This window comes from Lycorma delicatula, chromosome 1 (assembly GCF_047948215.1).
Source record: "Lycorma delicatula isolate Av1 chromosome 1, ASM4794821v1, whole genome shotgun sequence".
Lineage (NCBI taxonomy): Eukaryota > Metazoa > Arthropoda > Insecta > Hemiptera > Fulgoridae > Lycorma > Lycorma delicatula.
In genome coordinates this window covers 287,845,444-287,868,320 of record NC_134455.1, presented here as the reverse complement: position 1 = coordinate 287,868,320, position 22,877 = coordinate 287,845,444, and the positions used below count along the sequence as shown (strand labels likewise).

The window sequence follows — 22,877 nt, the reverse complement described above, 5'->3', positions numbered from 1 at the left end:
AACTAAATAAATTTCATAAATTTCTTAAAAACTATTTCAGGGAAGAATGTCGGCAATTATTTTTAATTTGATGCCATCTTGGAAAGGTACATATTTTAAAGAACAATTAAAAATGTAATTTCTAACCGTACTTTCTCATATTGTTAATTGTGTTCCTGAAAACTGATTTGCCAAATCAGAGACATCTTGAATTTTGTAATTACTGTATTGAGTAAAAAATGTGGCTATTTCAGCAGTATTCTAATTAGTGAGTCGATAAATAATAAAACTAACATGCTTTCCAAATTTATTTATTGCTTAATTACAATTTTTTAGAGTTTTTGTTCAGCTTCAGATGTTGAATCCACATTACTATATTCTTGAATTTCTAGAAATAAGCAAAACAAAAAATTATTTTAGTTTTGTCATGGAAAAATAAATTACTTTATGTGGTGTTTCAAATGAAATTTTTTTATGATATTGTATTATGTTGAAGAGAAATAATTATATAAAAACCTCATGTAATTTTGTATATTATAATATATAAAAATAATTTCGTAATTTAGAGATTTCCAAGCTCCGCATAATGTACACTGATCCATGTGCTAATTTTAATTTTAGAAAATGATGGATGCATTGTCATTTACATGCTATATGTTTGTATTTTTTTACAAAAAAAATACAAAAAAGTATCTTATCGTAAAATACTGTGAACTAGGAACTTTGAATATTGTATTTGTTGAAAATGGTTTGTTTCATGTATGATCTTTTTTGGCATCAAAGATAATGATATTTTTATGTGTGTTATATCTATCTTTAGTTATAAGTGCTTAGAGATAAAATTGCACAAAAGCATTTTTCAAATACCACTTCTACATTCTGCATACTATATTAATTATTTATTAGAACTCTTCTGTTTTGAATAAGTAGGGTTATAATAGTAGAACGGGTTGTGTCTGCATTCTGTTTAAAGGCTGAGTATACGGGTTCAAAGGGATATAATATTTTGAAACTAAATGAATAGTGCTATTATTATAGTATATTGTTTAATTTTTTTTTACAGATCATTGTAAATGTGTATTTTTATCATAAGAGGTGCACAAAAAACTATACCTGATATCTGGTGGGAAGATTCACTCTTGTCTGAAATGATTTTAGGGTACAGATCGTTAATTTTTTTTTAAAGTGTATTTTTAGTCTGGTTTAATTTAATGTCTATTTCTGTTTTAAGTTAATATTCTTTTTTTAAAGTTAATTTTTTTTTAGTTGGCATGCACAGTGTCAATCATGGGGCATGAAGAAGTAATAACCTATTCATGAAAATTCAAAATTTGTTACATGTTGTGAAACGAAAATTAAATTCAAATCAAATTAATTTAATTTACAGATTAAAAAAAATCAGAAAAATTACAAGAGTTATTTTTTTCATTGGTTTATTTAATCATTCTATACTGTTATTCAAATCAGGTTGCTTCCTTGTCAGAGAACTAACTATTAAAAAGTTTAGTAACTTTCACGTGAGAGTTTTTTTTTGGATATGACAGGAAGTAAAGATATGTGTGAAAATAACCATATAAAGAGGTCACTTAAAATGAGAAAACATGATATATTCTAATATCAAACATTCTAACATGAAAAGCAAATAAATGATCTTTCTTGTTCCTCATCGCCGATGAAAAAATTAAAAAAACTCTGAATATATATCTTTGTTGCAGGAAGGAAGACCCAAAAGAATTTTTTTTGCCAAAGGTTGAGACACTGATTGAAAAATGGTAAAAGATAAACCAAAGAAGGCCCATTTTTGGTTTAATTTGGCTTGAAATTACCTTTTTTTTTTGGATTTTTTTTGTTGGACATATCTGTCCATTTTCAGAACCGTTTTCCATATTGGGTTTGCCATTTTCTGGAGGCCCTAACCTCTCAAAAATATATTTATTTTTTTTTTGCTAAAAAAGTGAAACTAGTGAAAAATTATAGTTCCTCTATATTTTATTTCGGTGGTGAAATTGGGGATAAAAAAAAATTGGAAGATCTGTTTGGGAGTATAGCCCCTTAAATGTTTACTTAATAGGGAGGAGAAAAGGAGAATAAGAATGAAAACATGAGAACATTTCATTTTGAATAAACAAAAAAAAATCACAGAATTGTGATCCAACCTGATCCAAGGATGTATTCTTTCAAAAACTTTTTGAAAATAAAAGGGGAAGTAATAGATATAAAGTTTCCCCTGATGAAGTAAGTTTCAGATCCCAAGAACAAATAAGTATCTAACATCTGAGTCTCATGGGGATATTTTACAAGTTCAGAATACAACAACACCGCTTACATGCATACAGTATTCTGACTTTTTTGTGCACATGTGAGAAGTCAGATCAAAGAAAGGCTTGAGTCACAAAAGTTCTTTCAAACTATCTTGAAACGTGCAGTTTTTTCTAAAAGAAGTATATTTTTTCAGTGGTATAATATTCTTCTGTAAGATCAACCAAAAAAAAAGATTTATCAAGGTGAATAATATAGGTTAGCTCTGCAGATTTTAGTGTAAACAGCTTCAGAGCAAAACTGATGTAAAAATTTATCTTTTTAAGAAATTATACCAAAATAATTAGAAGCGACTTGTGAAGTCAATGATAAGGATCATTGATGTTCTTCACTAGCCAAAAGTGACAGGAAAATTGCTTAGAATAAAATTTAATTATGTTTGGATGTAGAAGTACAGTTCTTTGGGAGAAAGCACATTACCCTCAAAATAAAATCCAAGTGAACTCTTATTAATCATATCATCACAGTCTATTCATTACTTGCCAAATTAAGATGTGCTGCATTAGGACATGAAGCTGTTTCTTTTTTATTCAAGGGTTGAACAAGCAATAATTTACACTATCTATGTTGATTGTAATGTACTAGAACAGATAAAAATTAGGTACAGATAAAATTACAGTTTTCTAGTCAGATTTTGGCAGCGTCCTGTAAATTTTTATGCAAGTAGTAATTAAACTTGTGCTGAAAAATATGAATGATATTACAAGTTATCAAACTCAAAAGTTGTTGAGCCATTTAAAAATATGTAGTATTAATCCCCTTACTAGTACAGAAAACATGTACATTTTTGTCCACAAATAAGGAGGTATAACAAAAAGGTTATATCTTTAGGACTTCCCCTTAATTTTTAAATAATACTGGTCGAATCCATTTATTCATTCCAAAATAAAACTGAAATATATTTATTGAAAATCCAATAAAATTGGTACATGTCTTTGTAATAAATAGAATATGGTATAAATAAGGCATGTTCGAATAATTAAATAATTTTAATGATGATTAAAATTATTTAATCATCATTAAAATACTAGGAGTATTATCATTAATAATTATTAAATACTTACTATGAGTTCATGTAAGTATGTGTTCAAATTCTTGAATTAAATGTGTTTTGTTAATGTGAATATAACTTAAAACTAATTATGTAAATACAGGAAACCATTTGGGAGCAATAGTTTATATCCAAAGCTTAAAGTGTACTTATATCTTTCTCAACAAAAAAATAATTTTATTTATAAATACCAATTTTGATAATAATTTTAATATTTTATAATAATTGTAATATTGTAACTAAGAAACCTAAAAAGAAAAAAGTGAGTACCTAAAAACTAAAATTATTTTTACTTTGTGATATGTTGCAGGAAAAGAAAAATGATTCAGCCTTGCAGTTGCTAGTGTTGTACTAAAAGAGCCAGAATGGCTGCTGGTAATGGTGGTAGTGAAGGGCGAGGAGGAGGAGGCGGAGGAGGTTCCACCAACGGGGCACCTACCCATGGACATCGAAGACAGGAATCCATGTATACTATGACCGGTTTGTACTCTGAAGCTGAGGGTACAGATACTGACAATGAGGCTGCAGGCCCTAGCGACCCGACTCCTCCATTTGATACTGTTATCAGATGTCACAGCCGTAATCCATCATCTGGACTAATGGACAAGTATGTTATATTTTAAGAACATGTTGAAGCATTCATTTTTGATTTTCTTTAGCTTTATTATTTTGCATATTTCTAATGCTTACACAAGATTTTCAGCTGAATTGTTAGAAGTATATAGTTTTATCATTTCAATTTTTACAGATATTTCATTTACTTAGGGATTTTATGTTAAAATAGTCATATGCAGAAACCATTTATAATCTGTATAATTATTAATGGGAAGCAGTAAGTATTTTATTTATAAAAATAACAAATTTTAGTGACAAGAAGTTTTAACAAATAAAACCAAACTAAGAGATAACTGAAGTTTAAGGGGGAAGAGTAAAGTTTAAGATAATTAAATTTTGCTGATATGCTAATTTTAGAACCAATATTGCTTATTTTATTCTTTAGTAGGTTCTTCAGACCGGCTGTGATTGTCTTCTTTCAAATGCTTATATACTCATATGTGTATTACTTTCTTTTTAAGTGCAAGTGATATTGACCAATATCAAAAATAACACTGTCTAACACCATGCACCATTTTTAACATACATCATCTATGGAAACTAGTTCACTAACAGTAGCTTAAGCTATTTTGTCCTTATGTCATACCTGCCGATCTCGGGATGTTATTTCCTTAAATGTTTAAGGTGATGAAAAACCATCGGGTAGTAAAGAAATTTACTTCACCATTTTTCCCAGGCCTCATGTTTTATATTATTTAAATTAATAATAATAATAGTAGTAGTATTTTACCATTTTAAGTATATTTTAAAAGTAAAAAAGTTATGAGTTGATTAAATCTGATAAATGCTAATTATCACTTTTTTAATTACTGTCCTGAGTTTATTAATCAGTTAACAGCTTTAGTTTACTGAAACAATATTTAAACTGATTACCATTTTTATCATAACTTAGTTATAATAATTGTCTGTCTTTATTTATCGAGATTATGTTTATTTTTAAAAAAACATTTTTAAATGCTGCAACAATGAAATACTTTTTTCATACTATATGCTAAAATCTGTAAATTATCTTTTTAACTTTGTTATGCTGTTGTTATAACTATAATTACTACTTATTTTTTAAAAACCAGTTTATTGTAATCTTACCTATAGTATTTAAACTTTTAATCATTTTGTATATGTGGACCTTTAATCATTACTAATTTAAAATAACAACTTATTCTTAATTATGTTAACAAATTATTCAATTTAATGATTGTCAAATAGTGTTGTTTGTCATACTGGTGTTGCATTGAAATTGTCAAATATATAACCTATGAAGAAATACAAAAAAAAAAGATAATGAAGTAGATAATAAAGTAGAAAAAAAATGTGTAGTTCTTACCTCAGTTGTAACTGAAATATAATTGACCAACAAAAATGTGTAAAATAATTTTGTCTTAGAAGTTAAAATAATTCTTTTTTACAAAAAAAAAGAAAGAAAATTATAAAGTTTAATTATAAGTCTTTTAGCCTCCCAGTGTGACCACCTTTCATACATATTTTTATGTGTTGATGTTTTATAGGTGCTTTTTTTAGATGTTCCCTAACATATAACAGTCGTTATATACGACAAACTTTGGAGTGAGAAATGAGAACGGTTTGAGTTATTCACGTTAAATTATATTTTTATTTGCTATGTTACCTACTTCAGCTCTCACCCTTAAAACGGCTATGTATGAGGGCCATTATTTGAGGTTGAAATGTATTGCACACTGGAAGGCAGCTAGAGAACAAAATGTTGCCCAAAGTGATAAGCACTGCCATCTTGTAGTTTCATCCCTGTACTACAGGCATTCCAAAATATGTTGACCCTGCCTTCTCATTTTTCCTTGGTTTCAATTATTATGGACTAGTGTGTTTTATTTCAATGCATCTAAAACGACATCTGTTAATTAAATTTTTAATCAAAGCATGTTATTGAAAAAATATATATAGTGTAAAACAGTATATGTTAGTAAAAAAAAGGATGTATAGAAAAAGTATATGTTAGTAGTGTGACCTTTGGTGTTGTCCAATAATCCGTATATGATAATGAAATTGTTGATAGAAGTAACATGAGTAGGTATATGATAAAACGTTTTGCATCAGAAGTTGGTAAATCAAATATTGAGGATGAACCTTGCAGTGATTGACTGGTTTCTGTGTGACCGATGAGAAGCACCAAAAAAGGTGGATGAATTGATACCAAGCGACTCACACAACACATTTCCACCCAGATAGGCGTATCAATAGGATTAGTAGGACACATTAATGACTAACCAGGCTACTGTAAAATCTGTTTATGGTAAGTACCACGCAAACTCTTAGAAAAGAACAAACTACATGGGAAGTTGTGTTGTGAACTGCTTTTTAAATGCAATTTCCTTTTCAATTCTGGACTTTTTCTATATGTTGATGGGAGACAAACTTGTGTTCATCACAATAAAAAAGATTCAAAACATAACTGCAAAAAAATTTCACTTGACAGTGTTCTGGCATTCTTAACACGTGTATATGACTAACTACCTGGAAGCCTGGTCGACTTTAAATTCTGTGCGATACATAGAGACGTTAAAACATCTTAGGAGATGTCTGCTGTGTTCAACAATCCATGGAGCTGATAATTCTGCAAAACTATAACGCTCAGCCACTCATATTGTGAGCAACTACCAGTGCTCTTGTGAAGTTCAAATTTGAAGCTATTCCATACCTTCCACACTCATCAGATTTGGTGCCCTGTAATTTTCACTTCTGATGATTAAAGAGGGATGTTTTCATTTTTATTTTATGTTTTCATTAAAGAGGATGTATTCATTTCACTGCAGGTGATGAACTGATGGATGCAAAGAGGTCGTGGGTCAAGAAATGATTACAAGCATTCTTCGTTGATGAAATGAGAAAACTGGTTCATCATTGGGAGAACCAGCGTTTATGTAGCTGTAAACAGGAAAAAAGCTCTTCATTTGGAAAAATAAGTGTAACTTTTTGTGGGAAATAAAATTTACTTTTATGCCATATTCTTTTCATCCTCCTCTATGAATCATGAGACCTTGCCGTTGGTGAGGGGGCTTGAGTGCTCAGGGATACAGAGTAGCTGGACCGAAGGTGCAACCATATCGGAGAGGTATCTGTTGAGAGCCAGACTAAGGAATGATTCCTGAAAGAGGGCAGCAGCTCTTTCAGTAGTTGTTAGGGGCGTGAGTCACAATGACTTAACGGCCATATCAACATCACTCAGTCCTCTGAGTACTGCGCAGCTGAAAGCAATGGAAAACTACAGCTGCTTTTTTAGTATTAATTTAAGTATAATTTAGTAATTGCCAACACCCAATTTAAAAATCATAATAGAAGAATATACACTTGGAAAAAGCCAGGCGATACTGCAAGGTATCAGATAGATTATATCATTGTTAAGCAAAGATTTAGAAATCAACTCGTTGACTGCAAAACTTACCCTGGAGCAGACATTGATAGCGACCATAATTTGGTGATAATGAAATGTAGATTGGGGTTTAAAAACCTGAAGAAAAGGTGTCAGATGAGTCGGTGGAATTTAGAGAAGCTTGAGGAAGAGGAGGTAAAGAAGATTTTTGAGGAGGACATCGCAAGAGGTCTGAGTAAAAAAGATAAGGTAGAAAATGTAGAAGAAGAATGGGAGAATGTTAAAAAAGAAATTCTTAAATCAGCAGAAGCAAATTTAGGCGGAATAAAGAGAACTGGTAGAAATCCTTGGGTTTCAGACGATATATTGCAGCTGATGGATGAACTTAGAAAATATAAGAATGCTAGGGATGAAGAAAGTAAAAGAAACTATCGGCAATTAAGAAATGCTATAAACAGGAAGTGCAAACTGGTGAAAGAAGAATGGATTAAAGAAAAGTGTTCAGAAGTGGAAAGTGAAATGAACATTGGTAAAATAGACGGAGCATACAGGAAAGTTAAGGAAAATTTTGGGATACATAAACTAAAATCTAATAATGTGTTAAACAAAGATATAATACGAATAGATATAATACCAATATATAATACGAAAGGTAAAGTCGATAGATGGGTGGAATATATTGAAGAGTTATACGGAGGAAATGAATTAGAAAATGGAGTTATAGAGGAAGAAGAGGAAGTTGAGGAGGATGAAATGGGAGAAACAATACTGAGATCTGAATTTAAGAGAGCATTAAAAGATTTAAATGGCAGAAAGGCTCCTGGAATAGACAGAATACCTGTAGAATTACTGCGCAGTGCAGGTGAGGAAGCGATTGATAGATTATACAAACTGGTGTGTAATATTTATGAAAAAGGGGAATTTCCGTCAGACTTCAAAAAAAGTGTTATAGTAATGATACCAAAGAAAGCAGGGGCAGATTAATGCGAAGAATACAGAACAATTAATTTAACTAGTCATTCATCAAAAATCTTAACTAGAATTCTATACAGAAGAATTGAGAGAAGAGTGGAGAAAGTGTTAGGAGAAGACCAATTTGGTTTCAGGAAAAGTATAGGGACAAGGGAAGCAATTTTAGGCCTCAGATTAATAGTAGAAGAAAGATTAAAGAAAGACAAACCAACATACTTGGCGTTTATAGACCTAGATAACGTAGACTGGAATAAAATGTTCAGCATTTTAAAAAAATTAGGGTTCAAATACAGAGATAGAAGAACAATTGCTAACATGTACAGGAACCAAACAGCAACAGTAACAATTGAAGAACATAAGAAAGAAGCCGTAATAAGAAAGGGAGTCCGACATGGATGTTCCCTATCTCCGTTACTTTTTAATCTTTACATGGAACTAGCAGTTAATGATGTTAAAGAACAATTTAGATTCGAAGTAACAGTACAAGGTGAAAAGATAAAATGCTACGATTTGCTGATGATATAGTAATTCTAGCCGAGAGTAAAAAGGATTTAGAAGAAACAATGAATGAAGTCCTACGCAAGAACTATCGCATGAAAATAAAGAAGAACAAAACAAAAGTAATGAAATGTAGTAGAAATAACAAAGATGGACCACTGAATGTGAAAATAGGAGGAGAAAAGATTATGGAGGTAGAAGAATTTTGTTATTTGGGAAGTAGAATTACTAAAGATGGACGAAGCAGGAGCGATATAAAATGCCGAATAGCACAAGCTAAACGAGCCTTGATAAATGAAACGACTAGCACTAGATAGGGAATCTTGGAGAGCTGCATCAAACCAGTCAAATGACTGAAGACAAAAAAAAAAATTCTTTTCATTTGACTATTTCTTTTCATTTGTGAATTATGAATGACTGTGTATTACTTTTCAGTAACCCTCATAGTTTTTTTGGAGAACGATTTGTCCTTAAAAATAGCTATTTATAGAATCACTTCAGTCACTAGCAATTTCTTTTCTCAAAGCCATTGCGTTAAATCCAGGAGGTTTCTGGAAATCACAAGGAGCTAAATCTGGCTAGTAGGGCAATTGCAGTTAACTTAACTTAAATTTAGTAGGGCAGTTTTAACTTAATTTGGCCAGTTTTTCCATTGCAATTGCTGAAGTGTGAATTAGTGTATTATGTTAATGAATCAGCAATTTTCTTGGCTAGTTGTGATCTGGCATCCTGATTTCATTCCACAATTTTAGTCTATCAGTTGTACATACCCATAAATTTGTCAAGGATTGACAAGGTTGCTCTACTTAAACTATGTTTGCAGCATATACAATTTGCCCAGATGAGAATATAGTGTGGAAAAATCTGTCTACAATTTTGTTTGTGTTGACCCAATATATTTAAATGTAGTTATTCGTCAGAAAATTTCCCATTAAGTGACAGAAATATAATACTGGAACTACTAGAAATTTCTTTTGGGGATTTATAACTACTAGAAATCAACTTAATTCACCAAACAGAACTTTGAAACATTATCTAAACATTTCAGCCGGATCCAAAAGATATTTTAGTCACTGAGTACTCCAATAATATGAAAGCTTTGAAAGAAACAATTATTGTGTCTGTTTTGTGTGATGAAATATGGATGGGTGTAGAGGTAGTTTCTTAGTTATACTTACTGTAATGTATATCCATAAATATATAATATAAAATTTTACAGTTTTTGTTTAATTCTTTTAGTAGTGAACGAGCGAAAGCAGAAGCTAAAGAAAAGAACCATCCTTCTTTTGCGGAGGTTGCAGGGATTCTTCCACAGGATATACGAGACTGTGGATTCTTTGCTTGTAGGCCTTTTTTAATACAGAGCTTTGCTAGTATCAAGGTATTTATTAAATTTAATTTCATTAATTTTCAAATTCTTATGCATTATTTAGTCTGTAGTTTGTTGTTATTATATGAATATTTTTGAAATTGGAATTTTTTTATACACCCACTTTATGTATTTATGTTGTTATTATTACTAATCTTTTATATCTGTTAATCTCTCTTTACATCTGTTAATCTCTTTTTTTGTGTTTCATTAAAAATGAGATGTTTATTTTCAGCTTGAACTTAATGCTTAGTTAATGAAAGTACTTAAGATTATTTTGGAACGGAATGTAAATCATGTCAATTTAAAAAAAAAAAGATAGGAAATATTATAGATGATGCAGATAATAATATCATAGAAAAAAATCAAATAAAGCTGGTAGATAGAAGTCAAACAGTTTTGGAGCATTTTTAAATTAGACAATTCCACAAATTTATTTGTAGTTCTTTCTCTTTCAAATTATGATTCCTTGATTCAAAATACTTGTCTAGATTCAAAACTTGTCATATACTTGCTACATTCAAAAATGTGTCTAGCACATTTTTGGAATTCATTTTTGAAATTACATATTTGGAAGTCTTGTTTTAAAACTGTATTTTAAATATTTGCATGCAAAATCATACAGCATCAGATTAATGGGTCTCAAATTATGACCTGTAAAAAGCATTTTCAGCTTTAGAATAATAAAAAATCAGAGTGATCTTTGTACAGAACCTATTTGTTGAACCCAGGGAATCACATGTGCTAGATGGCATTAGATGATGGCTAGATGGCTTTGGATTGGGTTTGGAATGGGCATTTGATGGTTCTTACCTAGTTTACCATTTGTATAATTTTTTCTCTTGCAGTGAACATCACAATATTATTATTTATACATACATATATTTCTCAGACCAGTCCAGCTACTACCTGGTCTGTGCGCGCGCGCGCGTGTGTGTGTGTGTATGAGCATGCATATGCTCATGTATAGGCAAATCCAATTACTGCTATCAACATCCCAGGCCTGACAGCAGCAGATTCAGGTTGACCACTCCTGAAACATGTTTTTAATTGAAACCCAAACACCAAAATACACCGTTACCCATCAAGCGTTCAAATCCATATAAAAGCATCTGCCTTACAAGTACTCAAACCTTAGAACTATTGACTTCAAAAATCAGCTGATTTTGCAATAATGAGTTTAACCACTAGATTAATTTCAGTGGGTTACAACATTATTATTATTTACTTCTTTTTTTTTGTAGTGTTATGGGCATGGACTGCTATGGTTGTCATCATTAACCCTTTTCCAGAACAAAAAACTAGCAAACTAGTCAGAAGACTAGTCTTGCCAAATAGATCATCTAGAAATAATTTGTCATAGGATATTAAAACCTTAAAGAAACACAAGATAACAAGCATGTATAAGTCCCTTGCCACTTAAAAACATATTTCCATTTCAAAAAAGTGTTGTCATATCTGTCAAAACAGATGTAATAATTCCACAATTCTTAAAAACTCATTTTCAATGAAAATTTGTTAAAAACTTATAAAACTAAACATTCATATTTTCTATTACCTAGGGTTTTCCTTAGTCCATCTCTTCTTTTTTCTTTTCATAATCCTGATAGCTTCCACCTCTGTTTCCAGGGTGTCTGAGGCCTCGAAAGAATCTTCTGAACCCCCACAGTAAGTCTTGGAGATATTTTGCTGTCGGCATCAGATGATACCAGCCCAGATGATGTGGTGAGCATTGCATCAGAGTCAAGACTTGATGCATCATGTGCATGTTAAAAGTGTGTGGGGTGGCTGATATGTATGTTCCCTTCTCTTTTACAGACCTTCGTGCTTTCAGAGGCTCCATTGTTGCTTGTCCAACACTCTCTTAATTTATCGCCATTATTTCTTCCTTCTTGATTCTCTGAATGGGGATTTTCTTGATCTAAAATTTGTTTTACAATGTGTTTGCTTCAGGCCATCTAGGCCTTCACTTCATTTTCCTTTACCTCAGAACAGATTGAAGGCTCATTTCTTGTTGGAGAAGACATTTTTTTTTAATAAGATCTGCTACCTTCTGTACCAGTTTTTGACTAGTTTCTTTAATTGGATGATTTTTCAATTTTCTGTTAATAATGCATTCAATATATTAACTAGGGCTGGTGCCAGTTCAGATCTCTCTTGTTTTAAAGGAAGCTGATAGAGCTGCAACAACCTGAGTATAAGACATAACCTTTGGTGATCTGCTAAGTACAATTCAACTAGCATCGAAGTAACCTGCTCTTCTGTATGGTCTTTACTTTCTGGGTTGCTTCTTCTTGTTTATAAATCAGTAGTTTCTAGATTTTGCAGAATGGTGCCCATGATAATTGACACAAGTGGATCCCTGCACGGGTCATCAGGATAAAATGTTTCATCACAAATACGAATTTGTTTTCTTTTGCATTGCAGTGCTGAATGCCTGAATTTCTGACCTCCAAAACACTGCAATGTAATCGGGATGAACAAATGAACATCCAGCCTATGAAATCCAGCCTTTATTTTTCAGGACACTTGAGTTTGTTAAATGTTAGTACATGCGAAATGGAGGATACAGCATCTCCATTGAGAAGTTGTGTGTTTAATCATCAGCACGCAACAATTCCTTGTTCATAAAGCTCTTCAATGATTTCTTCTTCTGTGCAGTTCAGCAAGTTCCTGTGCATAACAATACCTTTGGAAGTATTTACTGTATTATGTGGTACAACTTCAATGTTGATAAGTCCCATCTTCTTAGCTTTGAGTAGCTGTGATGACTGTAGGTTGTTGACAGTCTCAACCAAACAGTCCCATAGCAGTATTCCTTGTCTTCTTAACAGGTCCTCCTGTAGCTTCCATGATCCCTCGAGGAATCACAAAAGGACTGATAAAATCTTCTTTCTTTGGTATCACTTCACTACCTTTTGCTCAAATCTTACTTCGATTCTTCTTTCCTGTATCACTAAACTCGATGCTCTCCTTCTCTTTGCTTACTAAGATAAAGGCTCTCCTGGATGAAGGTTTTTATGTGGGTTCTCTACCACAAAAATTGTGGAATAGATGTTTCCATAAAAAAAGTTTTGCCAGTCATTATGTCGCAAAGTGCGGGCGGAGAGGCGAGCATGCCCCAGATCACAGATCCTGCCTCAGTTCCTCTAGTCAGCAGCCTCCCAGAAATTTAACTTGGACTAGGAAGTCAGGTACTCCCTGACCTGCTATATCGACTTCCCAGGGCTCTAGCAGTAAGGGTTCTGATACCCTCTACACCCTTGAGACAATCCCTGCCAATGGCCAAAGTGACTGAGTCATGTTGAGCGGTACAAGACTTCAGTAGAGCAAGCCTAAATCAGCTCACCCTCAACCTGGTTCCACTTCTGGGAGGAGGAATAAGCAATCCCCATCTACACTTCACTCAATGTCAGCAAAAACAGACCATGGTCATGCCTCCCTTCTCCACTGTATGTAGTGAAACTGAGAAGCACAGCCATGACCAGCTTGGAGAGCTTAGGATCGCCAATTCTATACTCTAGAAGGATGCTTCTGAGCAATACCATTGCCCACTGGCCAACATAAGTGAAGTACAGAAATATCATGTCATTGCCTGCCCTGGATATTTGCATAGATGTAATTGACGTAATAGACGTGGGGTTGGAATTTGGATAGGGTTGGATGTGAGATTGGATAATAATAATAATTATTATTATTATGCAGCATATTCATATACAATTTCTTTTATTTCAGTAACGTTACTGAAATATTTTGGTTTGTTAGTGGTATACCAAAACATTGATTACTTTCAACCAATGTTTGGTCATTTATGAAATGATTATACTATTTTTTAATTTGTCAAATCCTTGTAACAGTGTTGTTAAATGTTGGGTGAATCTTAAATTCATTTCAGGTTGGGTTCACCTAAGTTTTAGTAAAGTTTATAATACAGTAATGTTATTCATATGTTGTCTTCATTTATACATGAAATGAGAATGTGTTAAAATTATTTAATGCAGTTATAAATGAAGACAAGTAATTGACCACTGACTTTGTCAGTGGTCAATCACATGTAAGCAGAAAAGAAGTCCAATGTAAGTACAATAGATAACTGCAGTTCTGAGTTAAGAACTGCCTCTGAAGAAAAAAATAAGATCAGGCAAATTTTTAACATACCTCAAATATGTATCTGAGCCTGGGGCTTAATCTTCAAATCCATTGCTGACAATATAGTACTTATATTTTATTGTGCATTTTACATTTTTAGTTTAAATTTGAACTTACTTTGAAATTCTTTGTTTATAATAGTAATTGTTTATTATTTTTATCGTTTTATTTTAATTTTATTTTATTCTTTTTTTAGACTTAATTATTTTTTTTTTATGCTGTAGAGGTTTTATTTACTGTATGGAATACACTCTCACAATAAGCTAAAAGTAATTTTCTTCCAATTTTTAGTCAAAACTGTTACTAAGAGAAGACTAGAGCTTTTGTTTGAAATTTAAAAAAAGTATTATTTACAAAAGTTCTTAAACATTATTTTGGAATTTATTTGTTGTTATTTTATAATGATTGTTCCAAAAAAAATTGTTGTTTTGTTAATACGCAGCATATTCTTCATTAAAGATTACGGCAGAATTAAGATTAAAAAAAATGATTCAACCATTCTAGCATGACGTAGAAACAGTTGTCATGTTAACAATATGACAATATTGACATATTAATACATTTGCATAGTTAATGTTGATGAAATATTGATAAATGCAAAGCAGAATAATTGTCTAATATTTTATTTGTTGTTTAAAAGGATGATCATCATTCTCAAAAATTTAGTTTTTCTGTTACTACTATTACTTATATAGGTTAATACCCCCTACATCCTAAATCCCTAACAATTTGTTTTATATATTCCAAAGCATTGCCTACCTGCACAATTTTTCCCTTCTTCCTTTCCCTCCAATATTAAAGCAACTATTTCAGGATGCCTTAATATGTGGCCTAAAGTCTGTCTCTTCTTGTAACTCTATTTTTCCAAATGCTTCTTTCTTCATCAATTTGCTGCAACACCTCTTCATTTGTCGCTTATCCACCCATCTGATTTTTATCATTCTCCTATAGCACCACATTTCAAAACCTTCTAATCTTTTCTTCTCAGGTACTCCGATCATCCAGGTTTCACTTCCGCATAAAGCTATGCTCCACACATGTACTTTCAAAAATCTTTTCCTGACGTTTAAATTAATTTTTAATGTATATAAATTATATTTCTGAATGAAGGTTCGTTTCGCCTGTGCTATTCAGCATTTTATATCACTCCTGCTTTGTCCATCTTTAGTAATTCTACTTTCCAAATATCAAAATTCTTCTACCTCTGTAATCTTTTCGCTTCCTATTTTTATATTCAGTGGTCCATGAACATTATTTCTACTACATTTCATTACTTTCATTTTGTTCTTGTTTATTTTTATGCAGTAATTCTTGCGTAGGACTTCATCCATGCTGTTCATTGTTTCGTCCAAATCTTTTTTACTCTCAGTGGAATTACTATATCATCAGCAAATCGTAGCATATTTTTCTTTTCACCTTGTACTGTTACTTTAGATCTAAATTGTTCTTTAACATCATTAACTGCTAGTTCTATGTAAAGATTAAAAAGTAACAGGGGCAGGGTTTTTTATTATGGCTTCTTTCTTATGTTCTTCAATTATTACTGTTGCTGTTTGGTTCCTGTAAATTTTAGTAATTGCTTTTCTATCTCTGTACATGAACCCTAATTCTTTTAAAATGCTGAACATTTTATTTCAGTCTATATTATTGAATGCCTTTTCTACGACTATAAATGCCAAGTATGTTAGTTTGTTTTTCTTTAATCCTCCTTCTACTATTAATCTGAGTGCTAAAATTGCTTCCCTTGCCCCTATACTTTTAAACTAAATGTCCAACAGAAACAATGTTTTTTTTAAAAAAAAGCATGTTTTTACCTTTTACAGGTATGACATCTTAGGTATATAAATGCAGGTATACAGTTTAAAAACACAAGTGTATATGAATGCAACATTGTGTCAAAATTTCAAAGCAATCGGTGAAGAACTTATGGAGACTTAAGATTTTGAACAAACAAACATCTACATTTTTATTTATATAGATATATGAGGGACATTCAATATACTTCTCAGCATAATCCCCACCAGTATTAATACACTTCCCAATGATGAACTAGTTATTTTATACCTGATGTAAAGAACTCTTTGTGTTGTTGTTTGAGCCATTTTCCTGCAAATTTTTGGACCTCCTCATTGTTGCTGAACTTTTTTCTATTTAATGCCTCCTTGAGTGGACCAAATAAATGAAAATCTGAGGGAGCCAAATCTGGACTGTAGGGAGGATGTGATAGTATCTCCCAACCATTGAGGGCAAGCACTGTCGTGTAGCAATATCATGTCCTTTCTTTGAGGTCTGCAACGTGTTTCTTTCACTGCTGGCTTTACTTTTTTCATCTGCATGTATTAGTAGTAGACACTATTTATTGTACGCTGATTTTCCAAATAATCACAAAAGATGACACCTTGGGCATCCCAAAAGACAGTCAACATGATTTTACACACTGATACTTGCGTTCTGAATTTCTTTCAGACAGGTGAGCTGGTGTGCTTTCATTTCATGCTTTGTCTTTTAGACTCTGGTTCAAAATGGTGAACCCAAGTTTCACTCACACATTAAAATCTTGTTTAGAAAGCATCACCTTCCCTTTCATAATATTCTTTCAAGTCTGTACATACTTTGAGTCTTGTTTCCTTGTGTTGTTGCGTTAACTGTTTCGGGACACACCTTGCACTTGTTTTGCTGTTCTAGAACTTGTTACTGATCTATGAACTGTGCCAGCACTTACTGCAACTGATTTTGCTATATGTTCAATTGTAATATGTTGGTCTTCATGAATAATGTCGTCAATGCGAGTTTCAAGCGAACGAGTTGATATTTCAACTGGCCGGTCAGTACGTTGCTCGACAGTCACTGAGGTTCGACTGTTTTTGAACTGTTTTACCCACTTATAAAAGTTTCTACAGTTCATACAACTTTCACCATACTGTAAAATCATTCGAGAAAAGATTTTAGCTGGTTTTTCATCTTCAGAAAGCAAAATACAGATCACTGAACATTGTTCAAGTAATGCGGAAACTTCAAGCAGACACACCATCGTTAGATGCAATATTGAGGTTATAAACAAAACAATTTTTATTTGTCAGCTGTTCTTAGCTCATCCCAGTGATGCCAACCTTAAGTTGTCAAAGTACAAAACTCTTCCTACAAACTGTTTCATTTCTACATCAATTTGTCTCTTTTATTATTGAATGTCCCCCATACATATTAATTAATTTATTTAGGTTAAACTTTTTATATTTCATTTCTTCCCCTATGTACATAAATATTATATTATACAATATAATATTTTTTCAGCCTCTGCAAAGCACAGAATTAGAGAAACACTCTTACCTTTACTTTTTTATTTATCAAAATTTTTTCAGGCCTAAGCCCACCTTCAGTGATATTTTTTATAAATTTTTAGACAGTTTACATTTACACATTACTTGCTTTTTACATTTTGTAAAAATTTTTGGTTAAAATAAAAAAAAAATTTAATTTAAAAAATTAAATAACTAATAATTAAATAATCTTCATTTTTTATTATACATATATATATATATATATATATATATATTAATTTAGTAAAATTAGTATGTTCATATATTGTCCATATGTTCCTCTGTACTTACTATATCAAAAACAAAAGTAAAACCTAGCTTTTCACCAGCAGTGCAGAATCTAACAATGTTTCTTACCTTATTGTTTCTCCAATTTTTACATTAAAAGCACTTTCAAAAGGTTTCCCTCATTGTCAATTAATCAAAATTAAAAAAAAAATTACACATTAAAATAAAATTTTTTAGATTGTTGAATATTGTAATAAAATATGTACTCAAAAATAAAAATATTGAATTTGGTCAGCCACACATACAGTACTGTACTAATATTATATAAATTTTACTTAATAATTTATACAAATGTACTGCTATCTATGACAGTTTTGATAAGAAAATCATTATCAAACTCTGTCTGCATATTAATGAAGTTGAACTTATGTCTATATTTGTATGTATAATATTTTTCTAAAATGTCTAATTTTTTATTGTTATTATCACACTTTTGTAATTTCAGTTATTTTTAAATTTGTACCAAGTCAGTGATGGAATGTTTGTTAACTATTAAATGGTCAGGTAAGATTAGAGAAACCAAAGTATTGTTTTTATAAAATCTAAAGTGTTTTGCAATTAAATCTAAATGATCTATAAGTTTTCCCAGTATAAATTTTATTACAATCATTACGATCATTATTTTGTATTTGATTTGTATTACGATCATTACAATCATGTTATTTTATAGACACCACACAGATCATTACAGTCATTATGGAATTTCAAAATTATTTTATGGATGTTATTATTTAATTATTTTATGGTTTTATGGTTTATATGCTGGTTTATATATTTCAGCAGTATAAACATTAATCAAATTTTCAATAATATTATTAGTATAGGAATATTGTATGTAAATTTTGTCAGGTTTATTACATAAGTTTCAACGTTAAGTTAATCGATTTCAATTCTTGTTTTTTTATAAATATTATCAATTAATGAGATGCTATATTCATTTTTTATTGCAATAATTTTTATAATATTTATTTCTGTATCTAATTTTTCCTTATTATTCTGTGTGTAATGTATCGCTCTATTTAACATGTTTGTAAATATATTAATTTTGTGTACCCAAGGATGATTCGATCTTTTGTTAATAATTATTTTACTTGCTGTTGGTTTCCTATGTATGGCTGTTATACTTTTATTAATTTCTATGTTAACATCTAAAAACTTATTTTTGTGCATTTATCCGTTTCAAACATAAATTTTAAATTATGATATAAATTAAATTTTTTCAAAAATAATTAAATGTTTTTTAAAAACAATTTTGATTAACTGACGATGAGGGAAACCGCCGAAGGCACTTTTAATGTAAAAATTGGAGAAACAATAAGATAAGGTAAGAAAAATTGTTAGATGCTGTACTGCTTGTGGAAAGCTAGGTTTGTACTTTTGTCTTTGATATGTATATATATATATAGGCTTACATATTACTTATATGTTTTATAGGCTTACATATAAAATTTATGGCTCAAAAATCTCAAAAACTATTAGACCAATTTCAGAAAAATTGAAATTTAGATGTACTGTATTAGTGCATTTGAAAATTTGTTGAAGATTAGTTAAGTTGTTCCTCAGTTACACTCAATTTAAGATTGACAACAGATAACATAACTTCAATTTGAGGTTATATTGACAGTATTTGTGTATTTTTCATACATGCTTATGCAGTGAGTAACAGTGATGAGTGAGTTTTAACTTAATGCTTGTGGGTCTATTCACTATTTTTAGAATCTGATTTTATCAAATTACCGTTAAATAATTTAATTTTCTTATAAACAGGAAATATATTTCAATATTAAATTAAAAAAAAGTATATCTCTTTTAGTTTTCTCATTTAGTTTATTGTTTCTCATTTACAATTCATGCACAGAAAATTATATAAAATAAAATAATGAAAAGTCGGTCTTCTTGTGCAGAACTGCACAAGAATTTTTTGTTTTTCTTGTCTGGTGGTCTTGCCAGAAGTCTTTCAGATACAGAAGTGGAAGTTTTTGTAAAAGAATATATTGTCTATATAGACAGTTTCATGATATCCTTTTATTTTTTGTCATCATCATTGATCGATATTGAATTATAGATGGATATTGGTAAATATATAGTATGTTATTACTTTTATATTCAAAGTATTTTTGTTTGAAAATGTGGGAAAATTAAAAAAAAAATTAAAATGGTAAAAAACAGTACATATCTCCTCTGTTACAAAACTGAACTAGTTGGCCATTTCTTTGTACAATTTCTCTGCAGTCATTTTTTATTGTTATCATTGTATTCTTTTCTGCAATGAGATGTTTGATTTTATGTTTACATCAGAAGAGGAAAGATATTTTACTTTTTATTTTGTTGTAGAATCTTATCACGTTTTTATTTTATTCTTGTCTTTGTAACTTTAGTGACTATGTTATTGTCTGTTATAGATATTTGTACTGCTGCTGTCATTCCTTGTTACATTGCAGCAGGCTCTTAGTTCAGGCTATATTAATTCAGTTATTACAACTATAGAGAAGCGATTCGAGATACCATCTAGTCTCTCTGGTCTCATTGCTTCTTCCTATGAAATTGGCAATGTTATCACAGTCATTTTTGTCAGCTACCTTGGCAGTCGAAGGCACATTCCAGTTTGGATTGGCATTGGTAATTTAAAGTAACATTCCTTAATATTTTATTTGTATTTGCACGATATGGCTTAGAGATTTTTGTTACTGATTTTACAACCTCTTTAGCTTAATAAACCAAGCTGTCTGCGATCCTTTGGTTTTTTCTTTATCTGCTTAAAAATAATCTGTCATTGTTATTGCTAAGTTAAATTATTTCTAAATCCATTATGTCTTATTTTATGCTAAAACACTATCGGAATGTGCTTTGTGTATCAATTTAATTTTATGGTCATTATTTTGTCAAGACAATTTTTTGTTAGCTTAAGTGTTTTTTAAAATGATACAAAAAAGGTACTGTTCAGAACTATACCTTTTATTGTGCATCAATAAAATTTTGAAGCACATATGTGATTTTAGTTACATGATGTATGGTATTGATGAACAATTACATGGAACGTTATCAATCTTCTTAATATAATTCAATATTTCAATTAGCAAATTGAAAATATGATTCCAGGTTATTACAGAATTTTGAATTAAATGCATATAATTTAAAAATTTAAATCATGCAGAATTTATCAAATGCATTTAAAAATTGAAGGATCTAAATTTCTTTTACTATAAGCAAAAGGTTTTGGGTTAATAATTGATTCCAAGTTAGTTTTCTTGGAAAAAATAAGTAACCTATAGCAGAAGATATTTCATTAATCGAATCATTTGATTATGACATATTTTTTTCTGATAAACAAATGTTTAATGGAAGCTCTGCATTTACTCTTTCTTGATAGGCACTTGCTGCTTATACTCAATTATGAATCATGATTAGTTTTAAGTTTACACAAAATGTATGTATTCATTATATTTTTACTGCACCAATGGTTGCGCATGTTATTGATTTATAACATTTATAATTCAAACAAACAGGAGTGTAGTGTTGTTTCATATGCATTTATTATTTTGGGAGAGAGCTCCTGCTTACTTATATTTGGAGCATGTACATGTTAACAATTTTCATGAATTACAGAGCTATTAATCATACTATTTGTCTACACCAAACATCAAGAGTCATTCAGTTTTACATATGCATATATATAGGAATTTGTATAATCTGTGAAAGAGTTGTGAACATTAATTTTTTATGTTTTATATACAGTATGTGTACATTTATAAATTGTACAGTATAAATATTTCCTTGCTAATTTCCTTGAAATCCTTGCTAATTTGAAGTCAACCATTTTTATTGTGTGCAATACTTGTGCTCTATTACTTGAAATGTTAGTAAAACTCAAAATAAAAAATCCATAAGGAGCTATAAAGTCTTGACTTGGCAACTTGAAATTTGCTATAAGATTCAAAATTCATTCTGTTACAATAAGTATTGTACATGTTACCTGTAAGTACTCTGTTGTGTGCATGTATTGATGTGTTTTGACAGTCATGTGTTTTACAACCTCTCTTATTTTTTTATGTATATAAACTTTTGATTTAATCAATTCTTGTGAAATTTGTTTTAAAGCTGAACACTATCTGTTAGTCTTCTTATTATGTAATTGCGTAATACTGCACTTTCTCAGTTATTTGATTGGATAAAGTTGTGGGTGTTTGAAAAATGATTGATGCTGAAACAAGGAAACTTCAACAATAACAAATATTGAAGAAAAAGCTTACCTGATTCAAGCTACTGACAGGAGGGAAAATGAAGAAAGAAATTAAAGTTTTGTTTTTATTCCCAAACACCAAGTTTAAGCTTCAACTGGTGGATTTAGGAATTGTTCAAAATTTAAAAGTGATGTGTGGGATAGAAATAGTTAAAAAAATAACTGAGAACTTTAACATTGAATAAATTATTTTACAAAATATATTTTAAATTATATGAAAATTGATGGCAAAGCATGTGGAAAAGTACAAATATTGCTAACTACTTTTCTGGAAATTTCCAGATTTTCTTCTAATGGTGCCAGATTTCCCCCATTAATGCCTTTTATCTTAGTAATGCATGAAGAATCACAGAAATGAGAAAATTAAAAAGTTTCAAAATTTCATATATTATGTTGTTGTTGATGTCAATGTGTAGACTTGTGCACCACTTGCTGATGAGAATATTATTGAAGTATTTACAAAATATTAATGAAATCAAAGATGAAGATGAGGTAGATCACCTTATCTCACTTCACATTATAAAATAATGGAAAAAGTTTGTATAAATATTAATTTGGAAGTATTTTCTTTTTCAGTTATGGCTAGTGAAAAATTCTGTCCTGATTTCTGTTCCAATAATGTGTGACTATACTAAATTCTAGGGTCATAAATTAGGGGAAAAATTGGTGGAAAGGTTTTTTGTGATCAGAGAGATTAAAAAAAAAAAAAGTCTCGAACTGGATGTACATTAGTTTCC

At 30.6% G+C, this 22,877-nt stretch overlaps 1 protein-coding gene across 8 annotated transcripts in view; it reads left to right on the top strand.

The window, feature by feature from the left end:
* Positions 1-22,877, top strand: part of Oatp30B (Organic anion transporting polypeptide 30B) — a 208,906-nt gene that overhangs the window by 93,935 nt on the left and 92,094 nt on the right. For all 8 annotated transcript variants that reach the window (XM_075379165.1, XM_075379174.1, XM_075379151.1 and 5 more), the window contains 3 exons: positions 3,660-3,956; positions 10,017-10,158; positions 20,303-20,519. In XM_075379165.1, coding sequence (XP_075235280.1) covers positions 3,715-3,956; positions 10,017-10,158; positions 20,303-20,519 — 601 coding nt within the window. In that variant the 5' untranslated portion in view covers positions 3,660-3,714. The remainder of the gene's footprint in view (positions 1-3,659; positions 3,957-10,016; positions 10,159-20,302; positions 20,520-22,877) is intronic.